We start from the raw sequence: 22342 nt of genomic DNA on the forward strand, positions 1-22342 counted from the left end.
AAAGCCTTCAGCAAGTGGCGCCTACGTGAACGTCACAGGCGCGACGCGGCGCTTTACTCGAGTCGAGCCTCTCTATGGCGAATCACAGAGCGACCGAATGGGCGATTCCGGAATAAGTGGACGAACAACCCACCGGAACAAGCGCTACGCCAAGGACGGGGGGGTGGGGCCTCTCTGGCCCTACCCAACCCCTGCTCTCAATAGTCTTCCGGAAGATACGGCTCTGGGAGCTAGAGAGATGTCGCGCGGCGCTGGGAGGTCGCGTCTCACGGTGACGCTCTGGCCCGACGCGGACGGCCTCTCTGTGGCTCCTGGAGGACCCGGCCAGCCGCGCATTGGAGGTGAGGAGGCGGAGCTGGCAGGGCCTGTCAGGACCTTGGGAAACCTCTGACCCTACGCTTCAGGCATTTCCTTATCAGGCTCACCTCTCTTATCTCCTGCCGCTCTTCCGAGGCGCAGCCGCTGCTCGGGAAGTCCTACCTGAGATCTAACCCGAAATCTTCTTGCTGCAGCCCAGTCTAGAGCATCTCCTATTTCCAATTTTTATATTCGTCTTTTCCCCCTGCCCCTTTTCTGACCCCTCCCCAGCCTCTACCACTTTGGGGCTGCTTTTCCCTGCCGGAGAGATTCGAGTGGTCCAACAGACTCTGTGTGAGGGCTTTGCACGGTATTGGAATGCGAAGGAGGCGCACTGAAGCCCCAGGCTTGGGGTGTGGGGTGGAGAGGGATTGGGTGAAAGCCTCCTGAAAGAAGGAGATAAAGATTCAGAGGGGAGGAGGATTGGAGGCCCAGAGGGGGAGTGGACAGAGACACAGAGTGAGGGAAATGGAGACTCGGGGGTTGACAGGGAGACCTAGAAAGTAAGGGAAGATGGAGATTCGGGGAGAAGCACAGACATAGATGGTGAGATGGGGTCTTGTCAGCTTAACCAAATTCAAATCCTGGCCATGCTAAGTACTAACAACAGTGTGACCTTGGGCAAGTCACTTAACCTCTCTGTACCTTACTTCTCTTATCCGCAAAAAGGGGATAATAGACTTGGCACATAGGGTATTTTCCAGCTTTACGTAAGTTAGTATAAATGCTTAGAACAATGCTTTGCATGTAAGTGCTCGATACAAATTAGCCTCCACTCCTTATTGTTAGCCCTTCTTGGGTAGGACCAGATGGACTGGCTGGAGCAGTAGCAAAGCTGACCTGTCCCCTCTTTTTTCTTTCCTCAGGGAAGCCCTGCCCCTTTGGCCTCCCAGAACAACCAGCCCAGCCCACAGTCTGCCCCTGATGCTCCTACTTATTCACCTGTCCTCCACAGAACCAAAGGCCAGGCCTGGACCGTGAGGCCTCACTCCTTACCCATACCACCCTCCCATGGCCTGCTGCCCAGGACCAGGGTCTTGCTGATGTGGTAACACAGCAAGGGCCAGCAGATGAATGGAAACCTTGAAGCAGAGGAGCAGCGGGATCAGGTAAGGGGTCCCTCTGAAAGTTAAGATCCCCACACCATGGGACACAATTTCCTCCTTGTCTCTGTTCCTTTGCCTTAGTGACTTGGTCCCTGTCTTTGAGTCCCGGGCTCTTCGTCGGTCTGGTGGTGTGTCTGCTTTTCTTTCTCCCAAACTAAGGTGTGCATTTCCCTGTCTCTCCTTCTTCCTGGGTTTCTGTCACCATCCCACCCACGCCCCCTTTCTGGGTATTTCTTTGGCATATATTATCGGGTACTGTTGCTACTCTGGGTTAAACAAGGTGTGTTGTTTGACAATAAAAGAACGTCCTCCATTCATCGCTTTCTAGCAAAGTCAGTCCCTGTCTCTTTCTGCATGTGTCTTTCTACGATTCTGTTTCTTGGTCTCCTGATACTATTCTCGCCTTGCTTTCTTTCCACTTTCACTATGTCTTTCCCTCTCTATGTCTTTCTGTCAACATTCTTGCCTTCTGTCTCCCGGGCTCCCTTTCTCTCAGGCTCTGGTCCTCCAGCATCATCTTCCTCCCTCACTCCTAACCTAGAAGTGTCTCTCAGGTACTCTTCCTCCCCATCTCTCTCCTTGTTTCTCTGTCTTGCCATGTTACTGGGTCATTCGCTAGGCAGAAGTCCATGTCATGCTACCTCCACTCTGGTTTGAGTCCAAGGTAAAGAATAGGTGAATAATGAGCGTGTCCTCCCAGATTTTCATTCCAGGAGTATCAGTCTCAATCTCTGTGTCCATCATTTTCTGGGTTTTCTTGTGTCCTTAACTTTGCATAGTTTCAATTCTATTGTCTTTGTCTCTTTGTATAGATCTCTGACTTCCTGTAACTATCTAAAAAACAGGCAGCACTCTCTAAGTCTCTTACTGCCTCTAAATCTGCTTTTCTGGGTCTCTTTTACTAACTCCATCTGCATAGCTCTGGGTCTTGGTTACCTGTGTTAGGGTCAGTCCGTATCCGCAGCTGAAGATCTCCTCCCTCCTGCCTCTTTCAAAAAACTCAATGGATGGGGGCAGGGCTACCACTTGCCCTCCACAAAAATGGCGTCAGCGGCGCTGACTGTAGAATCATGACGCCGCTCCTGCTGCGCGTGTGCCCTCACTTACTATGGCAGCCAATCTCGCGAAGCGCGATGCCCCGCCCAGTTCTCAAGCCCTCTTTCGGCAGGCCCCCTGCGCCAAGCTCGCGAGCTGGCTGGCCCCGCCCCTCGCGCGCCCTCACTGGCGCGGCTCAGGCCGGCCGCGCGCCCATTGGCTGAGCGAATGCACACCCTCCCCCCACCCCTGGGTCTGATGGGGGCGGTTGGTGCTGACTTGAGGGGCCGCCTGGAGGAGGACTCGGCGTGTGAGGAGGGTGCGGGGGTAGGGTCAGGGACCCGAGTCTGGGGGACCGCGGAACCAAGAGGAACGGAGACGCAGGCCGGGACTGGGGTACCAGGGGTGTGGGATGGAGATGGAGAACCAAAACCGGGACTGAGGGATCCAGGAATGGAAACCCAGGTCTGGGACTGGGTTCTGGAAATGGGGTGGGGATGCAGGACCCAGACCGGAGGAACCGGAAACAGAGACTCAGGATAATGGATTGGGGGTGGGAGGGACCTTTGGATGGAGACCCAGGCCCAGGTCTGGGGGACTAGTGTGCCTAGAGAGAATGGAGACCAGGCCAGAGACTTGAGGACCTAGGGAAAGGCTCAGGCCCAAGACTGGAGAAGATCTAGGACTCTGTATCTAAGCCTGATTTGAGCTCAGGGATGGGGGCGCTAGTCAGTGCAAATTTAGGGGCGGGGCTGAGGGAGCTGCCTGGGGCAGGGGGCAGAGGTGACTACTGAGGGTGAGTCCACAGATCGGGGTGCGTCTGGGGCAGTACTGGGCTGGAGAAGGTGAGGAGCAGGACTGGCAGCTGGCTGGGTGGGCGGGGTGGTGGGGAACAAAGGTGAGCAGGAAGGAGGCAGAAGTTGGGCAGAGGGCAGGGGGAAGGCCTCCTGGGAGGGGACCTCAGGCCCGGCTCCCACCCCTTCCCTGGAGAGCAGGCGGCCAGACGCCCAGGTCAGTGCTTGGGGTCCAGCTCTTGGCCCCTGTCCCTCACAGGCGCCTGCGTGTGACTCCTGTAACTCTCTTTAGTTCCTCCATGTCACATCCCTTTCTTGGTCTCTCCAGCTGTCTGCACCCCTCCCTCCTACCCCTCCTGTCTGCTCTTTCTGTCCTTTGTCTTTCTGACCCTCAGAGGGACTCCTGGAGTCCCTAAACTCTGACTCTCCTAAGTATCTCTCCTCATCCTGGGTTTCATCTCATCAAAGCTGGTTGTTCCTCTTGGAGTTCCTCTGGCTCTTAGACTTCATCCCTCTCTTTGTGTCCGAATGTCTGTTTTGTGTAACTTTTTCCATCTGGAGACAACCGTATGTGTGTGTGTCGTGTTCTCTGTCTCTGCATATTTCCACTATCCAGCTCTCTCTCCTCTGCCTTCTACTTCTCCAAAGCCCTTATTATCCAACACACTATTTGACTTCTTTCTCTTTTCTGTCTTCCGGTGAGAATATGAACCCACAAAGGCAGGGATTTTTGTCTGCTTTGTTCCCTGCTGTGTTTGCTGGGCCTAGCACTGTGATTGGCACATAGAGGGTAGTGACTAATTATTTGGGGGATAAATGAATGTATGCATTTGCATGCCTCGCTGTCCACCCTCCAGGATGCCAGCCTTCCTGTACAATGGGCTTCTGCCCTGTGTCCTCAGGGTCTCCCCACACTTGTCTGAGCCTGTCTGTCTCTGATGCTCCCATCTTGCCTGTCCCCGCCCCTTGTTGTCTCCTGTCCACAGGCCCTCCCCCTGCTTCTCTCTACCTGCCACAGGGTCTTGGACTCTGACTCCTGCCCTCCTCCCTCCCCACAGAGGCCAGACCAGGAGCTGACCTGGAGCTGGGGCCACAGGCTTAGAAGCGCCCTGGACAGGGCCGAGGCCATGGCCCCCCCACCGCCACTGCCATTGGCCGCAAGCACCCCGCTCCTGCATGGCGAGTTCGGCTCCTACCCGGCCCGGGGCTCCCGCCTGGCCCTCACTCTCACCCCACAGGCCCTGCACATACAGCGGCTGCGCCCAAAGCCCGAAGCCCGCCCCCGGGGCGGCCTGGTCCCCCTGGCCGAGGTGTCAGGCTGCTGCACCCTGCGGAGCCGCAGCCCCACAGACCAGGCGGCCTACTTCTGCGTCTACACCTACCCGCAGGGCCGGCATGGGGGCCGCCTCGGGGGCCAGCGGAGAGCCGCCCGCACCTTTCGGGCCGACGGGGCAGCCACCTACGAGGAGAACCGCGCTGAGGCCCAGCGCTGGGCCATTGCGCTCATGTGTCTGCTCCGTGGACTGCCACTGCCAGGGGACAGGGGTGAGGCACTACGCAGCCGCTCTCCCCTAGGGCCACCTTGGCGTCTGTGTGGATTTCCCTGTGTGGACACCTCTGTCTCTTCTCTCCTGTGTGTCTGTCTGTGGCTTGTCTCTCTCAGTCCATATTGAAAGAGTGGTAGACGCACAGGGATGGGCTACAGAAGGAAGAGAAACCACAGGCAGAGAAGAATGATTGGTGTGGGCTGCTCTCCTAGACTTTTCTCTCTGTCCCCTCCCCCACTTCCACGGGCCCTGACCACACAGATGAGTCAGAGGCTCCCCGTCTGGTGAGAGCCGCAGACTGAGACATGCACGATTAGTCACCACCCAGGGTGACAGGCCCCCACAGAAGTGTCCTAGGACATCCCAGGAGCCCCGAGGCGGCATCTAATCCAGCCTGTGGTGCCGGGACGGGTAGTCAGAGAAGGCTCTTGCCAGAGGCCCCATCCAGGTTCCTCAGTTGGCCCAGGAAGGTAAAGGTTCAAGGGTCCGCATCTGGGGAGCCTTCCTTGGTCTTCCAGGATCCCGCTGGCTGGCTGGAGGCCCCAGTGGTGACAGTGAGGGAGCCTTGCACAGGGGAGTAATCGGATCCTGGATTCCAGGTGTTTGAGGATACAGAAAGTGGAACCCACAGCTTTCCTCCCTCCTGCCACCCATGGGTTCAAAGGGCACTGGGATTAGCCTCCCAAGCCCTGCCTTTGTCTCTGCCCCTGGGAGAGGGGGGCAGGGCAATTCCCAGCAGGCGGCTGTGCCAGCCCTCCACTGGGGGCTATTTGCACTTCCACCTTCTGGGGTGAGGGGCCTGGGTCTATGGCCTCTGTAGACTCCTTCCCCTCTCTTTGCAGAAATCACCCCAGAGCTGCTGCCAAAGCCACCCCGATTGCTCCTATTGGTCAATCCCTTTGGGGGGCGGGGTCTGGCCTGGCAGTGGTGTAAGAACCACGTGCTGCCCATGATTTCTGAAGCGGGGCTGTCCTTCAACCTCATCCGGACAGGTAAGGGCCATGCCAGGCTGGAAGTAGGGACTCAGAGGGGGCTAGGGTCGCGGTGGCGGGGCAGAGTGGAACAGCCTGCACCTCCTGGTTCCCCACATCAGAACGGCAGAACCACGCCCGGGAGCTGGTGCAGGGGCTGAGCCTGAGTGAGTGGGATGGCATCGTCACAGTCTCGGGAGACGGACTGCTGTTCGAGGTAGGGCAGGGGCACCCTGCCTGAGCGCTGGGGGACTCTGGAGCCTGGCGCTTGGACCAGGACCCAAGTGGCCGCTGTCCCACCCTGTAGGTGCTGAACGGACTCCTAGACCGCCCTGACTGGGAAGAAGCTGTGAAGACACCCGTGGGCATCCTTCCCTGTGGCTCGGGCAACGCCCTGGCTGGAGCTGTGAACCAGCATGGGGGGTAGGTTTGGGTCCCGCCTCGCAGGCCCAGCACTGCAAGGGGAGGGGTGAGCCCTCCGGCAACCTGGCACGTCTGTCCCTATATCTCCCCCAGGCGCTCTCTGGTCGGTCAGGTTGATCAGTCCTGGCTGGGATGCTCCCCACACCGCCCCTCTGCCCCAGACATGTCTGCCTGTCCGTATCCGGCTGTGTCCCTTGTGCCCAGGACGGTGCCTGCCACACACAGGGGCACTGAGCAAATGCTTAACAGATGAGAGAGCAGGCAGGGAACCTGGCTCAGTAAGAAGATTCCATCCAGAGGCAGCCACATGGTCCCCCTGCCGTCTGCATGCCCACTTTCAGTGTCTTTCTCCCGTCACCCTGCGCTCTGGGTCTCTCATGCCACCCCATTTACTCTTTCCCCGCCGGTGTTCGCCCGTCTCTGGCTGTGAAGGTTTGAACCTGCCCTGGGTGTCGACCTGCTGCTCAACTGCTCACTGTTGCTGTGCCGGGGGGGCAGCCGCCCGCTGGACCTGCTCTCTGTGACGCTGGCCTCAGGCTCCCGCTGTTTCTCCTTCCTGGCCGTTGCCTGGGGCTTCGTGTCAGACGTGGACATCCAGAGCGAGCGCTTCAGGGCCCTGGGAAGCGCCCGCTTCACACTGGGCACGGTGCTGGGCCTTGCCACCCTGCACACCTACCGCGGACGCCTCTCCTACCTCCCCGCTGCTGTAGAGCCTGCCTCTCCCGCCCCTGCTGGAGGCCTACCCCGTGCCAAGTCAGAGCTGACCCTGGCCCCTGCCCCAGCCCCAGCGCCGGCACCGGTCCCGCCTGTGGCGCACTCACCCTTGCATCGCTCGGTGTCTGACCTGCCTCTGCCCCTGCCCCAGCCTGCCCTGACCTCGCCAGGCTCACCTGAGCCCCTGCCCGTCCTGTCCCTCAATGGCGGGGGCCCAGAGTTGGCTGGGGACTGGGGTGGGGCTGGAGATGCCCCACTGTCCCCAGACCCGCTGCTGCCCTCACCACCTAGCTCCCCTAAGGCTTTACTGCCACCCATCACTGAGGGGGTCCCAGAAACGACAGCCTCCTCTGGGCTCGCACCTCCCACCCCTGATGTCCCGGGAGCTGCCCCGGTAGACGCTTCTGCCAGAGGCCCACCTGACCACCTGCTCCCTCCTCTGGGCACCCCACTGCCCCCGGGCTGGGTGACACTGGAGGGCGACTTTGTGCTCATGTTGGCCATCTCACCCAGCCACCTGGGTGCTGACCTGGTGGCAGCCCCCCATGCGCGCTTTGACGACGGCCTGGTGCACCTGTGCTGGGTGCGTGCTGGCATCTCGCGCGCGGCGCTACTGCGCCTTTTTCTGGCCATGGAGCGGGGCAGCCACTTCAGCCTGGGCTGTCCGCAGCTGGGCTACGCCGCGGCCCGTGCCTTCCGCCTCGAGCCTCTCACGCCTCGCGGCGTGCTCACTGTGGACGGAGAGCAGGTGGAGTATGGGCCGCTGCAGGCGCAGGTGCACCCAGGCCTCGGTACACTGCTCACGGGGCCTCCCGGCCGCCGCCGCAGTCGGGAGCCCTGAACCTAGAAGCTTGCAGCCCGCCAGGGGCGGGGCCGACATTCCGAGGAGGTGGAGCCTGGTTTAGGGGCGTGGCCTAGCTGCTAGAGGCAGGGCGCAGGTCCCATACGCAGGAACCCCTGCCGGGTCTCAGGATTGCGCGCCCCCGGGGGGTCCAGAGATAATGTTGGGCGGGGTGTGGCCCAAACTCCAGGCGGTCGGTGTCATCCGGGTCACCGACAAACGGGCAGGCCCCGAGGGTAGTGCCTGACCAATGAGGGCGGGGCGCGGTCCAGACCCTCGCTTCCGGCTCGTGGGAGGCCAGGTCCGCTGACGGCGGAGACTGTCTTACACGTGGTCCAATGACGGGACCTGGCACGTACGGGCTGGGGAAGGCTTAGTTAATTGGCCAGTTAAGGCCCGAGTATCGCCCTATCCTCTCCGGTGCCTCCACTTAACTGGCCAATCAGCCCGGGAGGGGCAGGTTCCCCAGGGCGGACGCTCGGATTTGCACTAATGTTCCTCCCAGCGCCCCCCTCCCCCGCCGGTGGGGGCGGGGAAACTCCTTTCTCCAGTCTTCTGTCTCTTGTGCGTCCCCTGACCCTCATCTTCAAAGCAATTGAAAAGGTCTATGCAATAAAGGCAGTCGCTTCATTCAGACCGTCGCCCCTTCTGCATCCGGCAGGCCGTGGGGGGATCCAATTCTAGGCGCTTCCAGTAGCTTCTGCCTTCTATGGACCGAAGCCCAGACCTGCCCACAGACCGCGGCCAGTGTGACCCAAAGGCCTTGAACTGGGGCCAAGCAGCTGCCTCCTCTCCCACAACAGCTGGCTCCGGGGTTCTCAAGATTTATTCAGGATGTGTTAACGGAGGCGGTGGGAGGATGGGGTCCCCGAAGTGGCAGGGGCACACACAGAGGACCCTCCCCGCCCCCGCGAGGGAGGGGGGGAGGCTCGCTTTTTCTTAAAAATATAAATGTATTTATCTGCATCATCACGTCCCTGGGGCACCCAGCTGGCCGGCCGGTGGGCCACAGGGCGGGGAGGGAAGAGGGCGTCAGGGTGCAAGTCTGAGCGAGGCCGCCGGGCAGGGGCGGGGGACAGCCTCACAGGGCTCCGTGCTGGGCCTGGTAGCGGGACAGCACCGCGCGGTAGTGGGACAGCTCCTGGCGCACAGCCACCACTTCCTGCCGCAGCAGGGCGTTCTCCTTCTCCAGGAAGGCCGCCCGTACTGATATCTGGTTCTCCTTGAGCCGCCGGGCGTCTCGGGACCTCTTGGCTGCCTCGTTATTCTTGTACCGCCGGCTCCAATACTTCTCGTCCTGAGGGTGGGGTTTGAGAAGGCACTAAGGGCCAGGGGGAGCAGCTTTCCTTGTGCCTTCAAGGACCAGAGGGCAGCTAAGAGACCCTCTGGGATGCTTCCTGCCAGCAAGTGGGGTCCAAAGGATACAAGGGCTCTCCGAGGATGGGTACCCAAGGGTCTGGTTGCTGAGGGGAGCAGGCCCCTAGCAACAGCTAAGGTGTGAGCCAGTTCTCCCCACTCCAAGCCACTGGGCTCCAAGTCTCCACTGTGCGAAGCGGACTCCACCACTCCGCTTGACAAAGGCCCTACAGTTAGCCCCTGGTTGCTAAGGATGCTTGTTCCCTGGCAACGAGGCCTTCGGGGTCTAAGGGCTTCTTCCAGTAAAAAGCACTGCTTTATGTACCACCTTCTCAGATCCTGGTTGCTAAGGAAAGCCTAGGCTCCCTAGCAATGGGATTTTGTGTCCCATAAATCCCAGAGCTGGGGCCTTTTGACCTCGTTGTCAAGGCGACCCCATCCTTCCCCAGCAATCTGAGTAGTTCCAGTAACTGCAGCTGTCTCTGACCTTCTGGCCTTGCATAGAGGCCAGAGAGCTGCCTTCTCCCCCACGGGTCCCAACTGCTAGAAGAGCTGTCCCTCAGCAAAAAAAGCCTATCCTGAGACCTCCCCACACCATTACACTGAGACTTCTCCAGTCCTAGAATCTGGCTGCGGAGGAGGACAGCTCCTTAGGAACGAGGACCACACAGAGGTCCCCAAGATGCTCTCTGCCCACCCCCATGTCATTAAAGCCTAGTTCCTGCTTAGTAGGGCAAATCCAGTCCAGGCCCTGCGACAGATCTAGACCACTGGTCTAGACTGGGTTTACAGGTCAGTCCTCAGTGTTTCAGGCAGTTATGGTGAAGTCCAGTGAGAGGAGCCCAGGCACCCCTTACTAGGGGAGACCCCAGAACTGGCAAAGGCAGCAAGAAAAAAACAATTCACTGCCCAGATCAGAATGTGGCTCTGGCTGCTAATGGGAACTCAAGGCCTCTTATCAATGAGCAGCCGAGGCCCAGAAAACAAGGCCCAGTGCCGGCAAAGTCTGCATCCCAGGCAGATGGAAGCACCCTGCAGAACGCCCCAAAGCAGAGGTCAAAGGACCAGACCCAGCCCAGCTAGCGGCTCAGAAGAAACAGACTGATGTTACAGCTAAGAGATGCTGTCCTCAGCAACAGGGCCTGGTCAAAGCTCCAAGCATGTAGGACTGGGTCCAGCAGGGCTGGCTGAGTCTGCGTCCCACAATGACACCATCCTCGTAAATCTCAAGCCGAAACCTTGGTCTCCTTTGTGCCCCATGGCTGTGGACGACTGATGCTTGGCTGCAGGTTAAGGGAACCTGAGAGCTAACCGTAGTGAGAAGCCCAGGCCTGTCTGTGAGGAAAGGGCCATCCCTGGCTGTGGGGCCTGTAGGGGCCATGCCTGCAGCCTACATCTGGCAGGGCTCACCTTCTGCTCCTCTGGCACCTGGATCTTCCGAGCCTTCTTCATGATGGGCTGGGGCTTCAGCTCCTCCTCTGAGAAGCGATGTCTCCGAGGGTCAAAGGTCTCATGGCCCGGAATGCTTGACAGGGCTAAATCAGCTGGGTCAGGTTCAAATGTCATCAGCACCTCCACGGTGTCTGGGTCCACTGGGCTGGGTGTGTCCCGGGAGGTCAGGCCTTGGGGAAACAGAATGTGCTTCCTGAGTGTGTATTTACTTGGGGGATGGGGACGTGGGGTTCACAAAGTACCCCCTGCTCAGGTTATCTTTGACCACAAGGAAGGCCCTTATGAGATCCACCACAAGGTCCGCCAGAGATCAACCTTTCTAATGTAAAACAGGAAGGTTCCCGAAGCTACAAAGGTGCTTAGACATCATGGAACCAATTCCACTTTCACAAACAGGGAAACAGGCCCAATGACAACTGACATACCCTAAGTAACACACGAGCCTGTTCTATTGCTTCTGAAACCCCAGGCCTTCAGGTTCGCAGTGTTAGCTCCTTTCCCATTATCTAGCCTGAATCCTGCTTACTGAATCCCTGACCAAAGCCTAGACCCCAAGGCTGTGCAGAAGAAAGAAATCCAGTGCATAGAAAAGACTTCAGGTGCGCCGCTTAACAGCTAACTGGCCCAGACGGGTAAGGGAAGAAAAGCAGAAATGAATGAGGTTTGGGGGAGGCTGGTTCAAGGGACGGGGTACGGGCGGCCTGTGCCTTTAAGAGCGAGCAGGCCGGGGTCAGCTGAGGATACAGGTTCAGGGCCAGTCACGTGTGGGAGCCAGCTTTCCCGCCCCGCCCCCCTCCCCGCCCCCCTCCCCGCCGCAGCCACGGACGGCCTCTAGTTCCCCAGGCCCCGCCCCCTCCGCGTGACCGCGCGTGCGCGAAGTGAGAAGCAGGGAGGAGGCAGGAGAGGACTCACGTGGCGCGGGAATGTGCGGCTGGGAAAGGGAGGGCCCCGGTCCTGCCCAGAGGTCCGGCCAGGGGCAGGTGTGTCCAGGAATTCCCAACCTGCAGTCTGCCCGTGGAGACTCCCAAGTGCGCGAGGAAACACACTTTTCCTTTTGCCCCCTGGGGTCTCTCAGCTCAAACCTCTCAAGCTCCAAAGATCCAGGCCTTCCTGGTGTCTGGGGAACACGGGCACAAACGGACCCCTGGACCTTCTCCCTCGCCACTGGGATACACATGATTCTGGGATCCCAAGCCCCTCCTCTCCCAGGAACATAGGAAGCTCTCGGTCCTCGCTGCAACAGAAGACCCAGAATGAAGATCCCCAATCTTTTCCCCTCTAGACGACTCCGGGACCCCGGGCCCTAGCACCTCTCCACTGGAGGATCCAGCAGCTAGGGGTGCCAGTCTTTTATGTCCTGGTAAAACAGAAGTCTGTACCCAGACTTTGCCTTCTCCCCTATAGAGGGTCTAGGAGTTGCGGTCCTTCCCCAACTCCACCGACTCCGCACCCAGATTCCGGAGCGCAGTTCACTCCCCGGCAAATAATTCCGGTGTTCTGGGATCCCAATCCCGGCTCCTCGAGTATCCGGACCCTCTGTCCCCACGTCCCACAGAAAAGTCCTCACTACCGCCCCACGGGAAAGGCTTCCTAGAATTTGAGATCCCAAGTCCTTCATGTCCAATGGATCCAGGAGACCCAGTCCCTGATGCATTACGGGACAAAGAATCCGGAGTCCTCTCCCAACATCTCGCGCCTGCGTGGACCCAGAATTTGGGCGCACAACCCCAACCCCACCGTCCCGGGCCCAAGTGCAGCACAGCCCTGCCCTGAAGCCCAAGCCCCGCCCCTCCAGGGTCCTACCCCGCCCCCGCCGTCGCACCTGCGCGGTGGCCGCCCGCGGCCCCGAGGGCAGCCCGGGTGGGGGCGTGCCCCGGGGAGGAATGAGGGGAAGCTGAGCCGCAGGAACCCGGCCCCGGGGAGGGTGCGGGCGAGCGCACGGGCGAGGGCGTCGGTGAAGGGCCGCCGGGCGGCGGCGGGCTGGGCGGGAGCCCGTGCTCCAGCAAGAAGGCGTCCAGGTCCACGTACTCCACGTCGCCGAACGGCAGCGTCCGCTCCCACAGCAGCGGCGCCAACAGACCCGGGCCAGGCGCGGCCCCCGGGCGCCCCCGCGGGGACCCGCCGCCCACCACTGCCCCAGCTGGGGCATCCGCCGGGCTCGCCGTCTCCAGGCCGGGCCCGGGGACCGTGGCTGCCTGCGGAGCCGCCTTGCGCTCCTTTTCCTTCAGGAGACCTGCGGGCCAGGGAAGGAGCAGGCGAGGTGGAAAGGAAGAGACGGACAAGAGACCCCAGGGCAGAAATACACGAAGAAAGGGGAGATAGAGACCCACAGGGCAGAGATCCAGAGAAAGAGGGAACAGGCGGGGGGGGGGGGGGAGGGAGAGATAGGAGAGAAGGCAAGGACCCAAAGAGAAGAGACCCAGAGAGAGAAGGCACAGACGTGGGCGGCACAGACAGAGGGGGGCAGAAACCGAGAGAGACAGAGACTCAGAAAGAGGGGAGGATAGGGACCCAGAGAGGGGTAGGGCACAGACCAGGGAAGGGATAAGGACACAGAAGGGGGACGGAAGTTCAGACAGAGGTAGGTGGAGGGTTGGGCAGGTGAGAGGGGAAAAAATGACAGTTCTGTAATTTCTCTGTAACCTACCCCCCTGCTCACTGTGGCCTCTTCTCCCCACCCCCACACTATGTAAGGGGCAGGAAGGGGCTCTGTTCCTGGGGCACATTCCTCATCCCTAGACTCCATGTGACCCCAGAAGGCCCCGCCCAAGCCCGTGTCACTACCGTGTGAGCATCCGACACACCCCCTCCCTCCTCCCTGGACCCCAGGGGTCCAGACGCTCAGGACCAAAGAATGCAGGGGGCTGGGGCCCAGTCTCTCAGGTGCTCGGAGATGAGGACTCTGGAGGACTCCTGGGTCCTCCTCTTGGACGGGCTTGAGCGCAGGTACTTTTGGATCCTGGGTGCTGAGAGATCTAGGGGCCTAAACACCTTAGTAACGGGGCAGATGACGGTTGGAGGATGGACTCTCGGCACGTAGGAGGCAGCCCCCCGCCCCAGCACTTGAATCCCTGAGGGAGTAGGGTGTCTGGGTTAGGATAGAGGGGGGCTAGAACTCACAGCTGGCTGGCTCTTTGGGTTTGCTGGTCCCCTGGAGAAGGCTCCGCAGCCCAAGCAGCGCTCCCCCGCCAGGGGGGGCCCCGGCTGGGCCGCCCAGCAGCAGAGGGGCCGGGGTCCTGTCGCTCACGGGCCGCGCCATCACCGGGCACCTGCCCGCAGGCTCACGGGCTCATGGAGAGGCGAAGAGCCGGCCTGCCAGTTAGCGGCACACTCCAGTGGTTCGGGCGAGTGCCTGCCCAGGGGCGGGCGAGCGTAGCTTGCAAGCCTCCAGTATCCAGAACACTGCAAATCCTAAGAGTGACGGGGATTTGCAGCTCTCAGTGCAGAAACGTGCAACTCAAGAGGGTCCCCGGAGACCATGCAGTCTGAGTGAAGGGTTGATCAAATCAGGCAGCCGGTTCTTTGCAGTCCAGAGTTCAAGGAGACACAAGGCGCCCCTTCTACACGGTGGGCGAGCCTGGCTCTTGCAGAATCTGCAGCTCTCTCCGCGGAAGGCGCTCTGCAATCTGCACCGAGAGGTGTGCGCGGAGGGGCGGGGGAGGGGGCAAGAGGAGGCGGCCGCTTTGAGGCGTGGCCAACGCAAACTTCTTTCGCGGAAAAAAAAAAAAAAAAAGCCAAACCAAAACACCCGACGCCACAGCGCGCACCCCTCCTCTCAGCCCCCGCGGGCTTCTAGGGCCAAGCACCCCAGCCGCGTGCCGCCCTCCGGCTGAAAGCGCGGGCCAATCGCGTCTTGACCCCTCGAGACGCACGGCCAATGGGACCCCTGGTTCCGCCAAGGCCCGGGAGGGCGCGTGAGGGGTTCAGTGCGAGAAGTTGCAGTGCCTTTAGGTGGGAGGCGGGACCCTGACCTACATTTGCCCAATGGGAGACGGCACTGGGGGCGGGACCGTGACCCATTTCGGGCCAATGAGGCAGGCGGGAGGGGGAAGCACATGGCTCTGCGCGTGCTGCCCGAGGTGGAGGGTGAGTTGGGGGGGAGTAAAAGAGCCGCCGCTTAAAGGAGCCGCCAGTCTAAACGACGGTTTGGGGAAACCGGAAGCCAAAAAATAAAAAATAAAAAATTTAAAAAACCGAGCAATGCGGTTTAGGAAGAGGGAGATTGGTTTCTAGAAGGCTGCTGTTCTTCCCTACCCAAATGTTTCCCCGCCGCGCCTAGAATCAGACCACTAAGAAACAGGAAGTATTCTGTCCCTTTAATAGCTTTGTTTTGGGGGTGACTCCCCCTCCCCTTGTTGGGAGGCTTGGAAAGGACAGGCACAATCCTCGATGGGGAGTCTCAGCGACCATGGGGGGCACCATCCACTGTAAGACAGACGACAGCGGTGCGGGAGCGTTAGTTTAGAGCACGAGAGATTGGATCCTGCAAGAGGGTTATGCAGGAGTCGGGGGCTGGGCCGCGGAGGGCTCTACCACAGGGAGGCTGCGAAGGGGGAAGCCGGGATGTACCAGGTCGAGAAACTGGGGAAACTGCCAGATTCTGGACCGGCACTGGGTTTAACCAGCAGGAGGCAGCAGGAGGGTGGAATAGGAGGGTGGACGTCCAGCTTCAGCATCAGTCTGAACTACGCGAAGGTATTCATGGGGTGGAGGTGGGGAGGGGTCTGGGCCATACCACGTCGAGGAGCTAGCGGAGTGGCTGTGAGATCACAGGGTCGAAGCTCGGGGAGGCAGTAGAAAGGGGAGGGGACCGTACCATGTTGATATTTAGGAAGGGGTGTGTGTGTGTCAGGTTATGGAACAGCCTGAGATTTGTACCACACCGAAACAGGGAAGAGATCCGGGCTGTACCATTTTGGAAAGCCGTCGTAATAAAAACCACGGCCCAGTGGGAAGCCAGGGAGCTCAGGTTATATACCAAGTTGCAAGTTGCAAGCAGTGGAGAGGAGAGACAAATCACGGACCAGCAATGGTCTCTGGCGTAGAGGTGGACTGTACCATGTTGACACATAGAAGGGAGAAAGAGCGAGTGCGAGCTCTGGAGGCTGGACCGTACAGAAACGGCAAAGGGGTTGGGTAGGACTATATCATGTTGAGAAAAGAAGGGGAGACACATAGGCGGGTTAGACCAAGACGTGCGGGGAGGGGTGCAGACCGGACCATACCATGCAGGCGGTAGTTGGGGCCTCGGCAGCGCCTCTCGGGGTGCCGTGGGTCCCTGTTGCCCCTCAAGGCCCTGTGGGCCAAGGGCTGCAGGGGCCGGCCGTTACCGCTGAGGCTCTGGAAGATCTGGGACGGAGGATTCTGGCTCAGGAGTCTCAGGGAGTGCATCTGCCGCGGAAGGGGGTGGGAAACTGAGAGTGAACGGTGAGCGGTCAGATGAATGGCCACAGAGGAAGCCCCGCCCCTGGGGCAGGTGGACGAGGCCTTACTCGGCCCCAGAGAAAAGTAAGGAGGAAGGAGGGTAGGAGAGGCCAAGAGCGATGCCCAGGCCACGGAATGGGTTAGCCGGGCGGGAGCGGGCAGACAGAAGTCACCTGGAGGGAGGTGATATTGAGGGCCCGGTCAATGAGGATCCAGGTGACAGTCTCAGAGCAGGGCGGGGTGCTGAGGGAGCCCTGATAAGTGATGAAGCCGAAGGATTCGGGGAACAGGAGCTCCAGGCTCAGGTCTTGAAGAAAGTAGGCATCATCTGCAGCAATACCAGGCTAGAGTGAGGAGCAGGACTTCTCTTGAACTCCCCTCCTGTGCACACACAGCTCCCTACCCCCTCACCCCAATGCACCAGGGACTTACTCTTGTAGGAGATGCGGGTGATGGTGTCCCGGTTAAGGAGGCGGCTGAGGAAGGGGTTCGAGCTGCCAGCCACCTGTGTGGGGGTACAAGGTGAGGAGGTAGGAATCCAAAAGTCCCAATTCCAAACTCCCAATCTTCCCTCCCCCAAGACCCAGGAGTCTGGGCCACCCAGACTCCCTCTTCCCCAGATGGGATTCCAGAATTCTCCTCCGTCCTTTGGGATTTCGCCTGGGCTCACATTGACAAAGAGGCTGAGAATGGCCAGACCATTGGGGCCCCGGGAGGCGGCGCTGAGGTTCCCGTAGAGTTCTTGGTTGAAATGGATGAGCTGCACCTGGAGGGGAGCACAGAGTGGGGTTCCCCCAGTAGAAGGGGAGGAGAGAATGGGTGCAGCTCTGGGCCCTTGGGGTCCCAAGGCAGGTTAAAGATTAGTGCTTGGGTGGGGGGCAGCAATTCTGCAAAGGAGGGTGGGGTGAGGCATTAAGAGAAAGGTGAGGTGGGAGGAATTGGGTCAACTCTGGGTGAAGGTCAAGGGTCAGAGGTCAGTGGCCACCACCTCAGCAGAGAAGCCCTGGTGGTTGATGTGGTGTTCAGAGCCAGCTCCATCACGTGCTCCAAAGAGCAGTCGCAGTTCACTGAGTCGGTGGCTGTAAAGGAGGGGACCCCCAGACACATTGACCACAGGCCGTGGAGCAGGCAGGAAGGAGACATGGCGGCCGGTGTTGTACAGCGTTCCCCGGAGCTGTAGGAGAGGAGGAAGCCGTCACAGGGACAAAGAGGGAAGGTCTTTTCCCTCCTGTGTTCCACTCCTACATTTCCTGCTTCTACCAAGCATTTAATCATTCAGCACAGCTGGAACATCAGTGACTTCCCAGGGTCTGTTCTGGCCCCGTGATAGGTGCTCAATATCGGTGCATTTATTCAACTCAGATATTTATTGAGCTGCTACTATGTGCCATGGATGCCAGGAAGAGAGCAAGGAACAAGTAGGCAAAAACCCTGGGCCTCCTGGAACTTGTGTCCTAATGGAGCCGAGGCAGACAATAAATAATGAATTATGTAAGTAACTGCTTAATTAATTACATTATTATGCTCAAGTGGGGAAGAACTGAGAGCTCTGAGAGGGTAACATGGAAGCCCAGCCTAAACTGCGGTGGGGGGGTGGGGAGATGAGGAAAGGCCTTCATGAGAAAGTGACATTTGAATGGAGACCTAAAGGATAAATAGGAATTTGTTGCAAAGGAGAGAAGGGTATTCCTGGAAGAGGAAACAGCAAGTGCAAAGGCCCTGAGGTAGCCTGTTTCAGTGCTAGTGCAGGGGCCTGTGGGACCAGTGCCTGGTGAACAAAGGAGAGGTGATAGGAGCCAGATGGTACAGGGCCTTGTGGACAATGATGGGATGTTTTGTATTTTTATTTAAATAATTAAAAATAAATACATCTATATGTATATGTGTGTATATAAATATATATATAATATATATATACATATACAATTTATATATATCTAAAATCTCACACCTGGCACAGTGCCTAGAACGTGGTACTTGCTGTTTAAATCTGTTAGTATTACTTCTCCCGATAGGAATATTTTGAGCAGGAGAGTGGAATGATCTGCTTTGTGTTTTTAAACATCCCTCTAGCTGTGGGATGGAGAAAGGACTGCAGAAGGCAGAGAACCAGGCTCCTAGCACCCTGTGGCACCAGTCCAGGGGCAAGGTGATGTTGGGGGAGCTGGAGGAGACACAAAGTGACAGGATCCAAATGATATTGAGCAGGGAGATGAAAAAGGACCCAGACTGGACATGGGAATGAGGGCAAGAATGGGTTGGGAATAGCCCCGGGCTTCTGGCAGGGGCAGGTGAGTGAAGAGGGGTGCCAACTCTTCTTATGAGAAATGGGATTGCAAAGTGCGCAAGAGCCTAGATGCTAGGACCACACTACCTGGGTCTAAATCCCAGTGCTGACCCTCTAGCTGTGTGACCTCAGACAAGTAACTCAATCTCTCTGTGCCTCAGTTTCTGCATCCTTAAAATGAGGAGAACAATAGCCTCTATCTCATGGGGTGGTTGGGAGGATTAGCAGGCTGATCAGGCTTTTTAAAACCATGCCTGGCCCAGGGAACAGTCTGTGTTACCATTGCTTTTACAGACACGGAAAAACTAGGGAGCCATGTTTGAGGAAGGAAGAACTGGTGATCCATATTAGAGTGTAAGGCGCCTCCTTCTACCCAGTGTCTACCGCTCCTTACCCCAGGCGGGCCTTCCACCTCAGCACCCCACCCCCACTCGTGCCCACCCCCAGGGGATTTGGTGACCCCTCCCACCAGGCCCCTTACCTTCTCTCCCCCAGTGCTGAGTCTCAGTGGGGGCAGAAAGGGGTCATAAAGGACCCTCTTCAGCTCCACATCCACAGGGCTCTGCCGCTTCCCCACAGCACACAGACTCCAGGCTGCATTCACTAGGCCCCAGAAGGGAGGCCCTGGAGGCAGGGGTGGGGCCGGGAGGAAAGGGTGTCAGAGATAGGACTGGATCCCAAAGCTGGGATCTGCTGAGAAGGCTGTGTTTCAGACTCCCGGATCCCAGAACAGGAAGGGGGACTCCTGGGTCTGAGGGAGGAGGGGGCTGGGAATCCAGAATCTTGGTTCCTAGAAGAATCTAGGAGGAGTTTCCAAAGACCATCTAGCCTCCTCCTTAACCAAACCTATCTTCAATTAAGTCACTGGGGGAAGAACTACAACTCCCAGCAGGCCTGAGGGCTGCCAGCCTACCCATCCACTGCCTGCCTGCCCCAGAGCCCATGGGAGTTGTAGTTCTTTCACTCTCCCTGTCCCACAGCTGGATAATGAATGTACCGGGGAGAGGAGTTGCAGGGGCTGGACAAGGCTGGGGACCGACCAATGAGCCTCTGGTTTCCAGCACAAGCCAGACCTACCTGCCTCTTTCCCTGCAACGCCCCCCCCCACACTCTCTTTTGCACCCCCACACTCCTTCCTTCCACTCACTCCCACTCAGTACTTGAAATGCGCATATATAATGTCCCGTGGTGAGCTGCTGGGGTTCAGAGGCTGAGGCCGACTCTGGAGGGAGGGAGGGAGGAGGGAAGGAAGGGGCTGGGACTCCGGGGTCCTGCGAGGAGGACAGGGCTCCTGGGTCTGAGGAAGGAGGCACCCTGCAGCCGCGAGTCCTGGGTCCCCGCCCTGGCTGCACCTGGCACGAAGTTTCCCTGGAGATTATCCTTGTAGCTCCACCAGTCCTCGGGGTCAGGTGCAGGTCCAATGTGAGCTGGGGAGAGAGCAGCCTGAACCCCTCCCCTTGGTCCCCACCCCCACCTCTCCCTCAGGGGCTCCCGCCCCAACCCCCGGGCCTTACCTGCCGCCCCCAGTGCGGCCCAGAGTACCAGCGCTCTAGGAGCGCTCAGACGAGCAGCAACCCCCATCCCTGGGAGGCCTCTGAGCAACCCCCTCCCAGCGTCCTGGCCCCTCTCTCAGCTCCTCCTTCCGCGCTCTGTGGGACCCTGTCCCTCCAGGACTTTCAGCCTGCCTCTCCTCCCTACAGGGAGTCCCGTTCCCCAAACACCGAGGCAGCGGGGGACTGAGACCCCCCAAATACACTCCTCTCTGCTCTCCCAGCTCTCCCTGCCTCTCCTCCTTCCTTTCCTCTTTTCCCCAACCCTCCAGCCTCCCTCTACCTCCCGATCTTCCTACCCCTTTCTCTGCCTCCTGCTTCTCCCCGGGGTTACCTCCTGGTTTCTAATCCACACCCCCTCTTTGCTCTCTTTTCTTCAGCTCCCCGGAGCCACCTAACCCCATGTCTCCATCCTGCTTCTCTCTCCTCCTCCTGGTCTCCCTCCTCTCCTGCTTCTTTCTCGCCTAGTCTCCCCACCTCCTCCTCTTCTGCCTCTCCCGTTTCTCCGTCTCTCTCTTCCCTCGTCCCCGCTCCCTCCTCCCCCTCCCTCTCTGATCTCTCTCTGGGTGTTATTTAATTTTTTTGCCGATGTTGTTGGGGAGGCGGCGGGTGATCTCACAGCAGCAAACACTCTTCGGACTGGTGTGGAGGGAGAACAAGGGGCAGGATGGAGGGGTCATTGGGGGCTGATATCCAGCTTCCAGCTGTGCCGGGACCGGGGGAGGGGGCGGGGAGGTGGCCCGGACACCTGGGGTCCGGAGCTGGCAGTTCCCATCCTCCGCAGAAGGGAGAAGGGGGGGGGCGCTTAAGGTGGAGCTGGGGGAGTCCTCCGAGGTCTCCGAGCTCCAGACCGCCGACGCCGGAGGATCAGGGGTCCCCCGGCTGGTGCGGACCCGGGTTGGAGCCTTAGCGGCGCCTGCAGCCCCCACCCAGTGCTCCAGTCCGCCGCGGCTGGGGGCCGCCTTAACGGGGCTGAGGGATCCCCTGGGAGACCGGGGTGCGGTGCGGGCAGCTGACCAGGAGGGGGAGGCAGAGACTGGGAGAGGGACGAGAGCCGGGAGGAGGAGCCGGGAAGGCAGAGGGGAGGCAGCTGAGGTGAGGTCGAAGGACTGCAGAGGTTTAGGAGGGGAAGGGGTGCCCGAGGTAGATGCGGGGAGACATGGAGGAGGGAGACCTGCATGCTGGAAATGGGGGATCGGGAGACGGGGTGGGGGAAGAGGAGAGAGACAGAGACACACAGTGAGAGACAGAGATAGAATGAGAGAGAGAGAAGGGGAGATACTGGTGGAGGCAGAGAGAGACGTACAGAGACCCACACTTGGCCGTGGGAGCAGAAAAGCCCATCCCACCGGTCAGAGGCGGTCAGAGAAAGAAGAAGAAGCTGCCAGGCCAAGGGGGTGGGGTTGGGGAGAAACAGAAACCAAGAAGAGATTCAAAGACAGATGCGGCCAAACTCAAAGAGAGAGACACAGAAACACAGAGAAAGAGGCAGAAACACACACACACACGCACACACACACACACACACACACCCCTCTGAGTAGAGACCCTCATGCAGAGAAAGAGCTCACCAGAGAGGAAGAGATGGCAGAGACCCAGAGAGAGGGAGACAGACCCAGAAACAGATCAGGAGCATCAAGGGACAGCGTGGAGTCAGAAAGACAGACATGCAGATAAAGAATTTGGAATGGACAGTCGAAGGCACAGACAGCCAAAGAAAGTCAGAAATGGAAAGAGAGAAAAATACAGAAAGAAAGGTATGTATTGCTTATCCATGGTCACATAAGGAATCACCCCCGAACTTGGTGGCCTCAACCAACAAGCATCTACTGTCCCACCTAGTCTGAGGGTTTGGAGTTTGAGAATGGCTTAACCGGGGCGGGGCGGGGGTCCGCTAGGGTCCAGTTAGGACCCTGACCAGGGTGCAGCCCCCTGGAGGTTAGACTGGGCTGAACAGCACTTCCAAGTTCCTCATCACTGTGCTTCTCTTGAGGACTATAGGGGTGCTGGTTTCCAGATCGACTGATTAAGAGAGAGAGAGAAAGAGAGGAGAGAGCACAAGCAGGGGGAGCAGCAGAGGGAGAGGGAGAAGCAGGCTCCCCGCTGAGCAGGGATGCTACCGGTGATGTGGTGATCCCAGGACCCCAGGATCATGACCTGAGCCAAAGGCAGACACTTAACAACTGAGCCACACAGGCGCTGTGTTGGCCCATTTTACAGATGGGGAAGCCAAGTATCAGAGGGCGCAGGTGACTTGCCCAGAGTTATACAAGTAGGAAGTGGTGGAGCAGGGGAGGAAAACAGAGCAAAGGGGGACAAAGAAAACACGAGAGAGGCTTTGTGCCGAGAAGTGAGGAACCTGTCAGGAAGCTTGGCAGGGAGTTGGGGGTTGGGGAACCCAGGTCTGTTGGAAAAATAAATCAGGAAGAAATGGCAGCCGTCCTGACCAGTTTCGTAGATGCCGGGCTGTGCCATGCTCTCCCTT

General features: G+C 59.0%; 3 protein-coding genes across 13 annotated transcripts; 1 reads left to right on the forward strand and 2 right to left on the reverse strand.

Annotated features, from left to right (window-relative positions):
* The first annotated feature begins 121 nt into the window (after positions 1-121).
* On the forward strand, positions 122-8424 carry SPHK2 (sphingosine kinase 2). 11 transcript variants are annotated; one of them, XM_045987168.1, is made up of 7 exons: positions 122-341; positions 1224-1466; positions 4351-4837; positions 5682-5831; positions 5933-6027; positions 6118-6233; positions 6666-8424. In XM_045987168.1, exons 2-7 carry the CDS (start codon positions 1428-1430, stop codon positions 7786-7788), a joined length of 2010 nt encoding a protein of 669 aa, XP_045843124.1. In that variant the 5' UTR covers positions 122-341; positions 1224-1427; the 3' UTR covers positions 7789-8424. The 11 variants fall into 11 exon arrangements, with proteins under 11 accessions (XP_045843124.1, XP_045843126.1, XP_045843127.1 ...); XM_045987170.1 differs by having other exon boundaries at positions 1313-1466; XM_045987171.1 differs by having other exon boundaries at positions 1326-1466.
* A 174-nt stretch (positions 8425-8598) lies between these two features.
* On the reverse strand, positions 8599-14532 carry LOC123930821 (D-box binding PAR bZIP transcription factor). Its single transcript, XM_045987179.1, has 4 exons — positions 13717-14532; positions 12419-12829; positions 10555-10766; positions 8599-9085 (listed from the first exon to the last, which is right to left on the reverse strand). The coding sequence occupies exons 1-4, from the start codon at positions 13853-13855 to the stop codon at positions 8870-8872; spliced, it is 978 nt and encodes a 325-aa protein (XP_045843135.1). The 5' UTR covers positions 13856-14532; the 3' UTR covers positions 8599-8869.
* A 358-nt stretch (positions 14533-14890) lies between these two features.
* On the reverse strand, positions 14891-20349 carry CA11 (carbonic anhydrase 11). The gene is made up of 9 exons (XM_045987178.1): positions 19822-20349; positions 19660-19734; positions 18789-18931; positions 17009-17194; positions 16691-16786; positions 16453-16525; positions 16194-16348; positions 15822-15987; positions 14891-15021 (listed from the first exon to the last, which is right to left on the reverse strand). The coding sequence occupies exons 1-9, from the start codon at positions 19886-19888 to the stop codon at positions 14996-14998; spliced, it is 987 nt and encodes a 328-aa protein (XP_045843134.1). The 5' UTR covers positions 19889-20349; the 3' UTR covers positions 14891-14995.
* Between the last annotated feature and the right edge of the window lie 1993 nt (positions 20350-22342).

This window comes from Meles meles, chromosome 19 (genome assembly GCF_922984935.1).
Source record: "Meles meles chromosome 19, mMelMel3.1 paternal haplotype, whole genome shotgun sequence".
Classification (NCBI taxonomy): Eukaryota; Metazoa; Chordata; class Mammalia; order Carnivora; family Mustelidae; genus Meles; species Meles meles.

Coding starts and splice junctions, on each gene's coding strand:
- CA11 (XM_045987178.1), bottom strand. CDS start 19,888: ATGGGGGTTGCTGCTCGTCTGAGCGCTCCTAGAGCGCTGGTACTCTGG. Junction 19,735..19,821: donor GGCCGCACTGGGGGCGGCAG/GTAAGGCCCGGG, acceptor CTCTCTCCCCAG/CTCACATTGGACCTGCACCT. Junction 15,022..15,821: donor CCCCAACTACCGCCTGCATG/GTATGGTCCGGT, acceptor TCTGTCTTACAG/TGGATGGTGCCCCCCATGGT.
- LOC123930821 (XM_045987179.1), bottom strand. CDS start 13,855: ATGGCGCGGCCCGTGAGCGACAGGACCCCGGCCCCTCTGCTGCTGGGC. Junction 12,830..13,716: donor ACCCAAAGAGCCAGCCAGCT/GTGAGTTCTAGC, acceptor CCTGGCCCGCAG/GTCTCCTGAAGGAAAAGGAG. Junction 10,767..12,418: donor CGCGGGCGGCCACCGCGCAG/GTGCGACGGCGG, acceptor TGTTTCCCCAAG/GCCTGACCTCCCGGGACACA.
- SPHK2 (XM_045987168.1), top strand. CDS start 1,428: ATGAATGGAAACCTTGAAGCAGAGGAGCAGCGGGATCAG. Junction 1,467..4,350: donor CAGAGGAGCAGCGGGATCAG/GTAAGGGGTCCC, acceptor CCCTCCCCACAG/AGGCCAGACCAGGAGCTGAC. Junction 6,234..6,665: donor GCTGTGAACCAGCATGGGGG/GTAGGTTTGGGT, acceptor CTGGCTGTGAAG/GTTTGAACCTGCCCTGGGTG.